General features: G+C 31.8%; 1 protein-coding gene and 1 pseudogene across 1 annotated transcript; one reads left to right on the plus strand and one right to left on the minus strand.

Moving 5' to 3' along the window:
- Positions 1 to 5,243: 5,243 nt before the first annotated feature.
- Positions 5,244 to 7,643, plus strand: LOC100813722 (uncharacterized). The gene is made up of 5 exons (XM_014770126.3): positions 5,244 to 5,546; positions 5,746 to 5,901; positions 6,042 to 6,137; positions 6,312 to 6,432; positions 7,231 to 7,643. The coding sequence occupies exons 1-5, from the start codon at positions 5,286 to 5,288 to the stop codon at positions 7,392 to 7,394; spliced, it is 798 nt and encodes a 265-aa protein (XP_014625612.2). The 5' UTR covers positions 5,244 to 5,285; the 3' UTR covers positions 7,395 to 7,643.
- A 13-nt stretch (positions 7,644 to 7,656) lies between these two features.
- On the minus strand, positions 7,657 to 11,547 carry LOC100788754 (mannosyltransferase APTG1-like; annotated as a pseudogene).
- Positions 11,548 to 12,504: the final 957 nt, after the last annotated feature.

A 12,504-nucleotide genomic window follows, 5' to 3' on the forward strand; every position in this document is an offset into this window, starting at 1 on the left:
TATACTGAAAATGCATATTTGAATATACATATTCAGTTTAAATTTATTAAACGGTTTAAAATTAATTCTACAGATAGCCCATAATGTAATTAAGTTGTTTATAAGTGAACTCATTTTTTTCTTTAAACAAGAGTTTACTATATTATCTGTCAAAAAAAGAGAGAGTTTACTATATATATTAGTATAGGACTATATCTTGCGTTGCTATCTTTCTGGTGATAAAATAAGTGTTACAGCTGTGGGAGCCATTCTGAATTCTAAGGAATATGGTTAAAGATGGCGAACATTCGTAAATGGGAAAGGACGAATTATTCCAGCGGTGACAGCATGCATGTGAAAACCTTAGCTTGAATTGAATTGTTAGAACGCTCCATTATTGAAGAGACTGGAGGAGAGTAATCCGTCCCACGCACAACGCCTAACCTACCCATCGGACAAATGCTTCTCTTCATAATTATGACATGCATAGTATATAGTATATATATATATATATATATATATATATATATATATATATATATATATATATATATATCATTATCATACATAAAGGGATATTACATTAATATTCACTCTTCCTTCCTTCTAAATATCTTAGAGCGATATAATAATAACAGCTAGGGATACTGATGGGACAACACATAGTCAATTCATCAGTGTTTCTCAGAGTCGTCCTTTCTTTTTCTCCTTCAATCGTTGCAGCCGCCTACGTAAGACAAAGCATATGAACATGGCAGCCCTTTCCAACGCCGGCCCCAAACCCCTTCTTCTTTCATCTATCAATAGACCTACTGTCGCTGCTTCTTTACACTAATTCTAACCATTTCTCTCGATCTTTCTCTATAAATCTCACTTAGTATCCATCCATAGAATCAAAAGAAATAAAAATCAAATCATATCAAATAAAAGATAAAAGTATAAATTTCATTTTATTTTATTGTTGTTTTCTTTCTTCTTCTTCTTCTTTTTTTCTTTCTCTAGAAACGAACAGAAGCATGTATATGTGACCTGTGAAGTTGTCTTACTGAATTTTATGAAAGAAAAAATGTGAACAAAAATTATATTGAATATCCGTAAGATTCGTTCTTTGTATATATGTATTTTTCAAGTTAGATTATCTATTTGAATTGAGTAAAATAATTTGAGATGATAAAGCTTCTTTTTTTAATGTTTAACACATTTGTATACTTAAGATTTAATATGTTTGTTTGAGGGGAAAGTGAGAGAAAAAAGAGAATTAAATAATAAAATGACATGAAACTCATATTTTTATATTTTATTTTAATTTAATTTTTTTTCTTAATTCATTTTTTTTGTATTTCTTTTAATCCTATCGAACGACCCTAATCAATTAATTTATACTCTCAACTGTAACTATCCAATAGACTTTATTCCAAGCCTGTAGTGAAGTTTATTTAAGAAGATGTTTTAAATTACTAATTTTAAATAAAACAATTAATTGCTTAAAATTATAAAAACTGAAAATTCAATATTTAAATAAATAAATTTTCACAATTCGTGAAAGTTACTTGCATGAAAATAAAAATATTCTAGGATTAAACCAAAAAAGAAAAAAAAAATTGTTGCAAGTGCAAGACATCGATGCTGTGCTGCTGCTGATGCGCACTTATAATTTCCCGTGTCCGTGCTACTCGCATGTGTGAATGTTGATCATTGTCTTGAGACTCAGCTATTCTCAGGTTACCCATAAATGTTTTTTTAATCGTTATTAAACTATCAAGTTAATTTGTGAATTTTTATAAATTTATAAGTTTATTTAATTTTTATGAGTTGATTTATGTGTAAAATTTTATTTTTTAATAATATCAAATCTTCTATGGGAATATGTTGTTATTATTATAATGTTGGTAGGTTATTATCTAATAATAATATATTATTATACTTGATTATTTAAATATTGTAAATTTTATAATTTATTATTTTATTTTATTATATTATTGAAATTTTTAATTGATATGTTATTTATAAATATTTATTATTATTTTTACATAAAATCAACTATTACAAGTTTATAAATCAAATTTAAATTTGTTTTACAAAAGTTTACCTAAATTCTCAAAAATTTTCCCCCAAATCTTGCTGCTATTCACCGCTATGGTTACACGTAAAGGGCATCGTGATTGTGGTAGCTGCGGGCAGTGGCAGGGGACGATACCAAATTAAAGAATTTATTGGAAAACAGGGGTGGGTGGACGTTCAACTGTTTTATTTATTATTTCTTCATCGATAACGGAAGGAATCAATTCACGAGCTGGCTAGGCAATGACTAATTGATGTATGATGGAAAACAAAACATTGCAACGGATATTGATTGGTGCTTTTTTTGTTTTGCCGTATTGGTGCTAGAATAGGGATATAGGAGAGGTTCTATGTGTAGGTAGGATGAATATAATATATTTTTGGTCAATCCTAATGGAAAACGAGATATCCTCACAAAAACTTGATTTTTTAATTGATTATAAAATTAACCATGTGAAATTAAATTACATTTCAAGTTTTTTTATTTCTCTTTTAAGATCCTCTAAGAATATATTTTACTAAATCAAACTCAGAATGTTTCCAAAAAACTCAGTTATATATATTGGTTAAGACGAATAGAATACAGTATAATCTACTACAGCCGTGCATTGAAAAGTAAAGGACAACACTGTTGGCTATGTTGGCAACACTTTGCCGTGTTCGCAAGTAACGTTTGTTTGTTTGACTAATTGCATATTGATATGTAAAGGGGATAGATTTTCATTTTAGCCTGATCCTCTTCACCGACATTTCCTCCCCTCATCAGTTTAGCTAGAATTAATGCCCACGAATATTGTAAATAATAGTAAAATGGTTGATATTTTGGATGAAGGGAAATATTTTTGGAGTGGCGGAAGATGATCTTGGCTTGATATTTAGATTCAATAAGTACATACAAAAATTATATTTGATTAATGGGATAATTATTTATTTAATGAATAAGGTTACGAATTAATACAAGTAATTGCATGCAAAATTTGAGAGAAATGGAAGCAGATATGAATATTTTACAACTTTTTTTGTTGTCACACTCAAGCTTTAGCTCTTTGTGTGACTACATATTTAGCTTGGATCTTCTACTGCTCCGATCAACAGATATGGCTCACATCTAAACCATTAATTTGTAATTATACAAGTAATCAAGGGAGGCAAACAATATAATGGCGATGATTGATAGTATATTTGTTTTCACATTGAAAATGCTTAAATATCAATTTGAGCCGATCTAACAAGACACTTACTTCTTCTTTGGAATGCTTTGAAAGCTATGACACCCGAAACCCTAACACACACTCAGATTTTAATTTTTAGATAAAGAAGAAGAGTGTCGATGGAGAGGCTAGAGAGAATATGGACTCAATAGATTCAATGGTTAATCACAAAACTTGTCTATAATTGGTAGGGTAGTCATTCACTTAATGGGTAAGGATACGAATATGAGTAACTACCCACAAAATTTGATGAGGAGAAGTACGTGTGTGGAAATTTTAGTACCTACTCTGCTTCATACCCGCACATACATGTATGTAACTACAATTATAATAATTACAATGACAAACAAAAAGTATAAATTATTTAGAGTTTTTATCTTTAATTATTTTTTGTCACACCCAAGTTTTATCTCCTTGTGTGACTACATGAGACATGAGACATGAGTTAATAAGTTGTGACTAAATCAATACATCAATAATATTTTCATACTAAATATTTTTAAAAAAGTAAAAGTAAAGAAGCTCGCCATTAAATTTCCTTTATTTTCAAGTCTTAACTAGGTTTCTTTCCTTTAGCTGGTAGTCATTATTTTTTCCTCCTTAACCATTGTGATTATAATCTTTAACTTTTTGGTAAGATTTTGGCATATTCACCTAAATTTCGATCTTTTGAATTGATTGTAAGACTAACTATTGATTTGAATCTTAATCACATTGCTTTTAAAGATATATTTTACATGAATTGAATTTACATCCTCCTTCACAGACTCGATGTGTGAGGAGTTTCAAGGTTTGTTATGTGCAATATATATTTTTGGTGTGTTTGTTAATCCTGGAAAAGTTTATTTGATTATTCAAAATTCATTTAGCTGCAAGATGAAACCGAAATAAAAACAAGTACATTTTTCAAGCAATACACGGGATCATGAGTCATAATTCACAAATGCCACCTCACTCACCGAATTCTACTTTATTTTTTCATATTTTATTGTCTAACGTGTTAGCATTGTCCATGCTGAACTTTATAGCATTTTTGTTTGTCAAAATGCTGAACTCTATAACAAGCATTTATTTTTTGTCAACACAACAAGCACCCCTTATAAAAAATAATTAGTAATTGGGCTTATTAATTATCCGAAACCCGAGTAATGGCATTTGCTTGGAGCACTCAGTGTTTTTGCCTGGACACTCAAAGGCTAAAAATACCTTTTTTTTTTTCGTTTATGGGTATTCAGTTATAAATAATAGATTTTGTTTTTCATTTCTATAGTGTCTTTTTTTTTCCCGTAAAATCTCATTTAGTGTAATTTTCTTCCGTTAGCTTCTGATAGCCTCCTATTTTGAGCATTTGTTGTCTCTAACGGTGTACGTGTGTTATTTATGAATATGCGGTGAAGTTTGGTGGTTTTTCATCGTCAAAGAAAAAGAGATTAAAAAAAACTTACAGATTAGCAATCCGTATGAACCATATGAATTGCTGATCCGTAGGGTTTTTTTAAAAAAAAAATTATAAATATATTTTTTTAATTTGTTTTGTAGTGTAATTTTTTTTAATAGTTTTAGCAATTTTATAAATATGGATTTTATTTTTTTTAAATAATTTTTTTTAATAAAAAACTCAATCCATATAACAATCCGTATGAGTTTTTTTTTAATTTTTTATCATTTTATAAAAAAAGCTAAATTTTTTTAAAATCTCATACGGATTATCGATCCGTATGAGTCATGGATTGTCAATCCATATGACTTATACGGATTGATGATCCGTATGAGTTTAACAATAAAAAAAACTCATATGCATTATCAATTCATATTTAAAGAAAATGTGAAGGGTATTTTAGCCCTTTCATCTGTGTTGCAGATGTTCTAACAAAAATGTTGGGTGTCCAAAGTAACTATCCCCAGCAATAGGTAAAAAAAAAAATATTAGGTGGGCCTGGGCCGCTGTAACAGACAACAAATTAGTGGAGATCACTAAGCACCAGTAAGCAGAGACAGAGAAAAAGAGGAGAGAAGAAGGATAATACAAAAAAAATGACACTTGTTTCTTCCCTCTGTTCCTGTTCTCTAATTCCTTTTTCCTCATCATTTCCGTTGACATCTAATCACTATGGTTTTGCCAACATATTCAGGGCCCAAATCCAATCCTCAGCTTCCACGAATATTTGCACCCAAAAAATCGACACCAATCTCTTAACCATCGCTGAATCCTTCTACGAGGATGAGCTCTGGGCTGCTGCCTGTCTTCGCGTCCGTTCCTTCAATCAGTTCCGCGCCGACGCCTTCGGAATACAAGTCAGTCTCCCACTTCAATTTTTTTTTTCATTTAAAAAAAAACAAATTTAATTTTTAATCATCAAATCTAGCTTCAAGCTTCGTTTTTGGTTACCTTTTCGCAAATGGGTACGTTTAAATTGTGATAAAAGAGTGTTTTCTTATTACAAGTAACGTAATACGGTGCATTTCGCATTTCGTGTTTGTTAAGTTGTGTTAGGATCATACGAGGTACTTGGCTGACCGCGAGTTCGAAGCACTGAAGGAGCGTGTTTCAGGGAAAAGAATGGGCTTCAGAAGAGTCTCTTGCATAAATGCTTCGCTTCCATTGCCCCATATTGCCACCCTCTCCGATGATTTATGCTCTTCATGTAAGGTTTGTTTATTTCCTCACTCTTCATAATATTGTTTGTGCTGTCATCAATGAATTATTCAATGCTAATGCTTTTCCATGTGTTCTGCCGTGTTGTTTCTGGTTTCTTAACATAATTAATCGTAGTTTCGTTAAAATTGCAGTTTTCTACCAATGGAGAGGACCGGATTGTAGTTGGTACTCTTGATCTTAATCAATGCTTTAGCCTTCCTGATGAAATTGTAGGGGCGAAGCCGGAGGTATTTTTCTATCTCCTGGATGTCTAAATTCATGTGTTGTGTTTGTAATTGAATGGCAGAATTTTGCAGGGAACCCGGTTTTGAGTTTTGACACGAAAATTGCTAAGTCTTCTCTGGTTTCTAATTTGTACAATGCTGCCTCCGTCTATTGTTTAAATTTTTCACTGTTTATAGGTCATTGGAGCTGATATCACAAGGGCATACCTCAGTAATGTATGTGTTGCTAAAGAACTGCACAGAAATGGGTTGGCTTATGCACTTCTTGAAAAGTCAAAGTTAGTTGCTTATGATTGGGGTAAGAAACAAAATAGCACTTAACTACTACGTGCATGTTGCTATAGTTTCCACTACCTTTATAAAAAGGTCTATTGAAGTTCATGTATGACTCTTAATTAGATGAAGATTGCTAACAACATATTCTTTAATACACTACTTTTAACACACTGTCTACTATTATTTAAAATTTATAAGAAACTACAAAATTATGAGAAAGATTCATTAAATAAGACTCATTTTTGTGATTTGCCCATAAATTTCAAAAGAGTGAGTGTGTTGCATTTCCCTTGATTAGATATAGGCACAGGCAAGTAGGCAACCCTTATTTCTAAATCCTAATCTTTGTTTTGACAGTCTTAAAAATGATTCTTGATTGTACTACTCTTGATATGGATTTAAGATTCAATGTCAATTTTCATTGCTATTCTATCGGACGATCGAGTATTCTTTTAGCATTAACTAACCTATTAAACATTATAAGGGACTAGTCTGCTAAAAATTCAAGAATGAAGCTGACTTTTCTTAATTGTACTCTGCATCTTAGTTCCTTTATAAATAGTGATATAAACATATCATACTCATAAGCAAGAAAAGAAAGCAGTGCTATTTTTATATCCCAACTGACGAGATTATCACTTATAGTTGACTTGTGTTTGCTCATTTTGGATGCCTCGTGATGCGAAACGTACATCTTGATGTTTATGTTCTCTTCGATGGGTTAAGACCCCGATTTCTACATGACAATTTAGATTTGGACAGTTGAACTTTCGTAGACCAAAAGTGACTAAATTTATTTATTTTTTTATCTTTCTTTCAGGCATAACAGATTTGTACGTCCATGTTGCTGTCGACAATGAACCAGCGAAGAAATTGTATATAAAGAGTGGGTTTGTCTATGAAAGTGATGAACCTGCGTGGCAGGCCAGGTTTCTAGATCGACCCCGAAGACTTCTCTTATGGTCAGGGTTTTCAAGGACCTAATTTAACAGTGTTGTCCTATATCTTCTGTTAATTTGATTTTCTGTCTATTCTTGTTCAGTTATTTTCAGAACATTCCTACCTTGGTTCATATAGTTCTTTTTCCTTTCATTCCAAAGCCCAAATGTAACGTGTTTTGCCATTTTAGCAAATCTGGCTTACAAGGATGCTTTAAGATATGATGACATGAAATGGCTCCCCTTGATGATTGTATTTTGATAAATATCAAGCATACATTGTTAGGCTCAAAAAGTTGCTCAAGAAAACGGAACTCGCACTTGCCTAGCATATTCGTATGTTATTCAGTGTTGACACCATTGGCGCCGCGGTGCATTATAAGAACATATTCTAGTAAAGTATTTACTAACTTGTATCTTCGGAATAAACTAGGCCTTTTGAGATTTGTCCAAATGTGTCTACACTCTACATACAGTTACGAATATTAAATGATAAAAATACTATTTCAACATTATATACTCTTTTTGACAGGAATTTTCTGTCTAACTGACTCGAAAATAGATCCCGAAAGATGTCATTCATCTTTTTAAGGAAATGTAAATCATCTCAAAATATATTGGAAGGGCATTTACAAGCTGTCTACTGCAAAATTTCCTGTTAAGCAATAAACTAACAGACAACATAAATTCATTTCAGAGGGACCAAATTACCAGAGTTAAAATTCGAACTGTTACGATTCAGATGAATATAGCTATCTTATTCGCACGTATAAGCTAGATCACGGTCTACCTTGAAGTGAGCATTAAAAAATCTTTTTTCCTGTTGTTGAATTCCCAATGTTAGAAAAACGTGGAGAAATTACAAGAATTAAGAAAAAGCAATATCAGAAAACTAAGCAATAATCAACTTAGGAAAGTCTTGCGATTAATTACCTCTCTATAATCAAATGAAATTAAAAGGTTCCTCAGTTTTTGTTCTTCCGAATCAAATAAAACAACGTGGCTGGGCAGAGACTTGTTTTTTGCATATTCAGACACAAATGTAACAGGGTCCATCAAGAAACGGTCAGACTCATCAGGAACTCCTTTCTCTTCACTGTTGGACATGATACATTAACATGAATTATGAACTTATTTAAGTTCCGATCAAGATTGTGTTTGGATGGAGAAATTTAAAATTATGAGAAATTTTAAATTTTAAGAATTTCAAATACTTCAATTGAAATTCTTTTATTTTCAAAATTTTGTGTTTGGATAAAAAAAATTAATATTATGAGGATGAAAAAAATGAATGAAAAAAAGAAGAGAAGATATGGTTGGTGTGCTAGTTATACGTGTTGTTCCTCTATGCTCACACCCGATCGATATTTTAGGAGCTTGGTGTTTCTTGGAGAAGACGATAAGAAGAGAATTTCAATTTCTCACATTTTAGAAGGAAATTGAAATTCCAGATTTTTAGTTGTTTAAAATTTCAAAATTTTAAATTCTTCATAAAAATACATCCAAACAATGAATTCTAAATTACAGAAATTCAAATTCTCTGATAAATTACTTTTCTCAGTTAAAATTCTCTATCCAAACGCACTCTAAAAGTTATTGCAGAATTCTAAAATCCAAACCTTGGAGTGCAGTCCAGAAATTGCATTGGCAGGTTATGATGCAGCATGGAATAGTAGGGAGTGGCATGGCAAGGCATTAGGAATAGGATGCTTTTCACTTTCCCATGAAGAGCTTCTCTAGCAAGGTGGTTCATGACATCCTCGGGTCCTCTCTATTAGAAAATAAAGAATATATTAAATATTTATTTCTAGATTTTTACAGAAGATTTTGATATATAAACATCAAATTGAAAGAACAAACAGTGACAAGAAAAATTAATAATCTCTATATCCTAAATTGCGTGTATAATAGCAAGGCCAGTCCAGGTAAAGGAGAGAGGGAGAGAGAGACCCGATGAACCAAACTCATATACAAAGCCATTCGAATATTGGTAGCAAGCAAAAATAAGATAGCAGCTCCCATCTTGGGAGGAAATCTCGTATGCTTTTTTGAAGATTTATTTCCTTTATACTGTGCATAACCGGGATCTTCTATCATGGCCAAAGAATAAACAGAAAACATCAGAACTATCGGAAGAACTGGCAAGACAAACCTGTACCTCACAGTAATTATTATCATAAATCAAGTTAAAACCAATAGGCCAGGTATATGTTAACAGGCATATGTAAATTTTTCAGATTGAAATACCTGAATTCCTTGTGGCCTAATAAACTGTAGAAACCCAAAACCCATGCAAGAAGGCCATGAAACTTCCATTGTTTGGAATAAATGATACCAGCTATACAAAATGGTAAGTGAGAGAGATCATGACTGGAAATCCCTGAGTGAAGTACCAGTGCCACTTGTGAGTTCCATAATAATCTCCTCCCACAGAAAGAAAATTGAATTTTAGAAAATTAAGTGGTACTAGAATCCATGTGCCATACATGAAACAATCTAATAAGCAGTTAAGTCCAAGCACTAGGATCCTGAAAGAGTGAGCCCGAGTGTTAAAATATGTTCTTTAGGGAGAAGGAAAACAGCAAAAGAAAAGACACACACGATATATCATTCTCTAAAAGCACAAGAACTAAACAAGATTGCATTTTCATTTAACATGCTTGAACTTTCATGCAAATTAGTTATCAAATTCAGGTGGAAGTAAAAGTCATACAGAATTTATAAGGTTCGTGGCATATTAATGCATGAACAACAAAAATTCTCAGTGTCTAAATAAATCCAAGTTCTTTGGATACACAAGGAAAATAACACAACTTAGGCATCCTTACATCTTCCCCAAACATATACACAGGTAAGTTAGAGCATGTAAGCAGTCCCAAAACATACCCAATAGGAGCCACCTCCAAAAAAATGAATCTGAATCTGTTATGTGCCTGGAAAAGCTCAAGCAGGCAAACACACAGCCATGTGATTGCACTTGTTGGTCGGATAAGCACAAGCCACTGCTGCCACAGCCAAACCCCACTTCCTTGAAACAAAGGAACAGTTGCTGGAAGGTCTCACGCAGGGCCAAAAGTATAGAGAAACTAGTGTAAGAACAGTCTCAAGCTATTTGATAGTGTTCGAGAAAAACAATAAAGCATAAACCAATTGGAAAAGTGCGAAAAGAGCTGAGAAAGAGTTAAGTTTTCAATCTTCATACACAATATCGGAGAATGAAAAGCAGCAAGAACATCAAACATTAAACACACTCATTCCAACAAAAAGAAAAGGTAAACAAAATCGTAGGATACTGTCCATTTTGCAACAGAGTAACCAAAGAGAACCGCAGAAAGCTTGTACAAGTATAAATCACCAACTGCAGAGAATACAGATTGCAGTAGCCGTGGAGCCCTCATCTAATAAACATAGAACAAAAATTAAAAACAGGTTAACTTTCATAATGTAATAAAGATTTTAACATTATAACTCAATTGTAAATGACTTTCAACGTAATTATTATAAAAGTGGCGAATCTTCCTAATTACAGCATTTTAGTTAAAGGAACCACAGCCATGAAACATATAAGAATACATTAAATGTTTACCATAAGCCATGGGGTATCAAGATGCAGTAAGGCGAGGAGGCTATAAAGCGGAACGAAGATGAAGGGATGCAAGTAGCTTGGGATACCTTGTTTCCACTCCCATGTTAAGTGACCGTACCTGCCAGATCAGAGCTTATGAGGCATTCACGAAGAAACGAACATGAAAACATGAAAGGGGAAATGAATGGAACGGTACCCAAAGGCGATGCGATGAGCGACCTCGGGGCCCTGCCAGTGTTCGTCGGGGTTGAAATAAGTCTGCACCAAAATGTAATGCCAAGCAGAGAAACAAGACTCGTTTTTGTGAATTTGGTTTGGATGAAGTTGGTGGAGCTTGGGATTCTTCTTTGTCTGCATATTTGTGTCTTCGTCTCATTCTTTGTCGTTAGAAAAGACCGGAGATTACAGTCATTTACCTGTGTGTGAGTTGTTCTTCTTCAGCTACGAACTAAGGAAGAAACAAGTGACAGTGCCAGTGCCAGAAAGAATTTAAAACAAGTATTAACTGTATCTTTATCGTTATGATCCGACTCAAATTGGGTTTGCTAATTTTTTTTATTTTTTTTTTGTAAACTTAAGGGCAACAGCTCAATTTAACATTGTTTGTGCATTTAAATTAAATTAGTGTGAAAAAAACCTCTTAAAATATTGATCAAAGAGAAAAAGAAATCCTTCAAAACAACTAATTAACTCTATATGACTTCAAATAAACTAATACTTCCTCTATGTTGAAATAAATATTATTATTTTAAAGTGTTGCCTAAATATTAATGAAATCCTAAATTTAAAAGAAATATTATAAAACTGACTAAAAAAATATAATTATTAATAATTTATCTTTTAAAAAATGTTGTTAAATACAATTTTAGGAAAAAAAAAGTAATAAATGTTTTCATGGTATTATATAATGATAAGCAATTTGTAATAAAAAATTATTATATTGACTCTTATTTCATAACGAAGTAAGTAAATACTAGTTTCATTCATTTTTATTTATTCACTTAAAAATGCTTATATATATATATATATATATATATTAAAATTTTAGATAGTAGTATTAATTATTATTATTTTCAACTATACTTTTATTTTCATTTAATTTTGAATACTTTACACACTTATCATGGAATGAGGGAGACTTAATAGTAGAAATCATATTAAGAAGTGAAAAATGATTTTAATATAATGAGAATAATAATCATATTTTTAATCTTTGTGTTATCTTCTAAAATGAATAATAATCATATTTTTAAGAAGTTAAAATTATTTTAATTATGTGATTGAGATTTCATCATCTCACACTCTAATAAAGCAAATGATAAGCTTTGATGAAAATTATCATTTGTAACCGTAAACGCATTCATGTAAGATAATAAAACAAATTCGGAACAGGTAAATTATCATCTGTAATATTAATTAAGAAAATATCATATGTACTAATAAAAGGTCTTGTATTTATTCAATTCATGTTTGCCAATAAAACAAAAATGGGAATAGGCGAATTTCGTCAAGTATAAGAGTTACCCAACAAAAGTTCCAGATTCGGTTTCTCTCATATTTCTGGTTACAC

This window comes from Glycine max, chromosome 17 (genome assembly GCF_000004515.6).
Source record: "Glycine max cultivar Williams 82 chromosome 17, Glycine_max_v4.0, whole genome shotgun sequence".
Taxonomy (NCBI): domain Eukaryota; kingdom Viridiplantae; phylum Streptophyta; class Magnoliopsida; order Fabales; family Fabaceae; genus Glycine; species Glycine max.

What these genes read in the sequence shown, in the direction of transcription:
- LOC100813722 (XM_014770126.3), top strand. Translation starts at nt 5,286, where the DNA reads ATGACACTTGTTTCTTCCCTCTGTTCCTGTTCTCTAATTCCTTTTTCC. An exon ending in CCGACGCCTTCGGAATACAA is followed by an intron (nt 5,547 to 5,745) that starts GTCAGTCTCCCA and finishes AAGTTGTGTTAG; the next exon opens with GATCATACGAGGTACTTGGC. An exon ending in TTGTAGGGGCGAAGCCGGAG is followed by an intron (nt 6,138 to 6,311) that starts GTATTTTTCTAT and finishes CACTGTTTATAG; the next exon opens with GTCATTGGAGCTGATATCAC.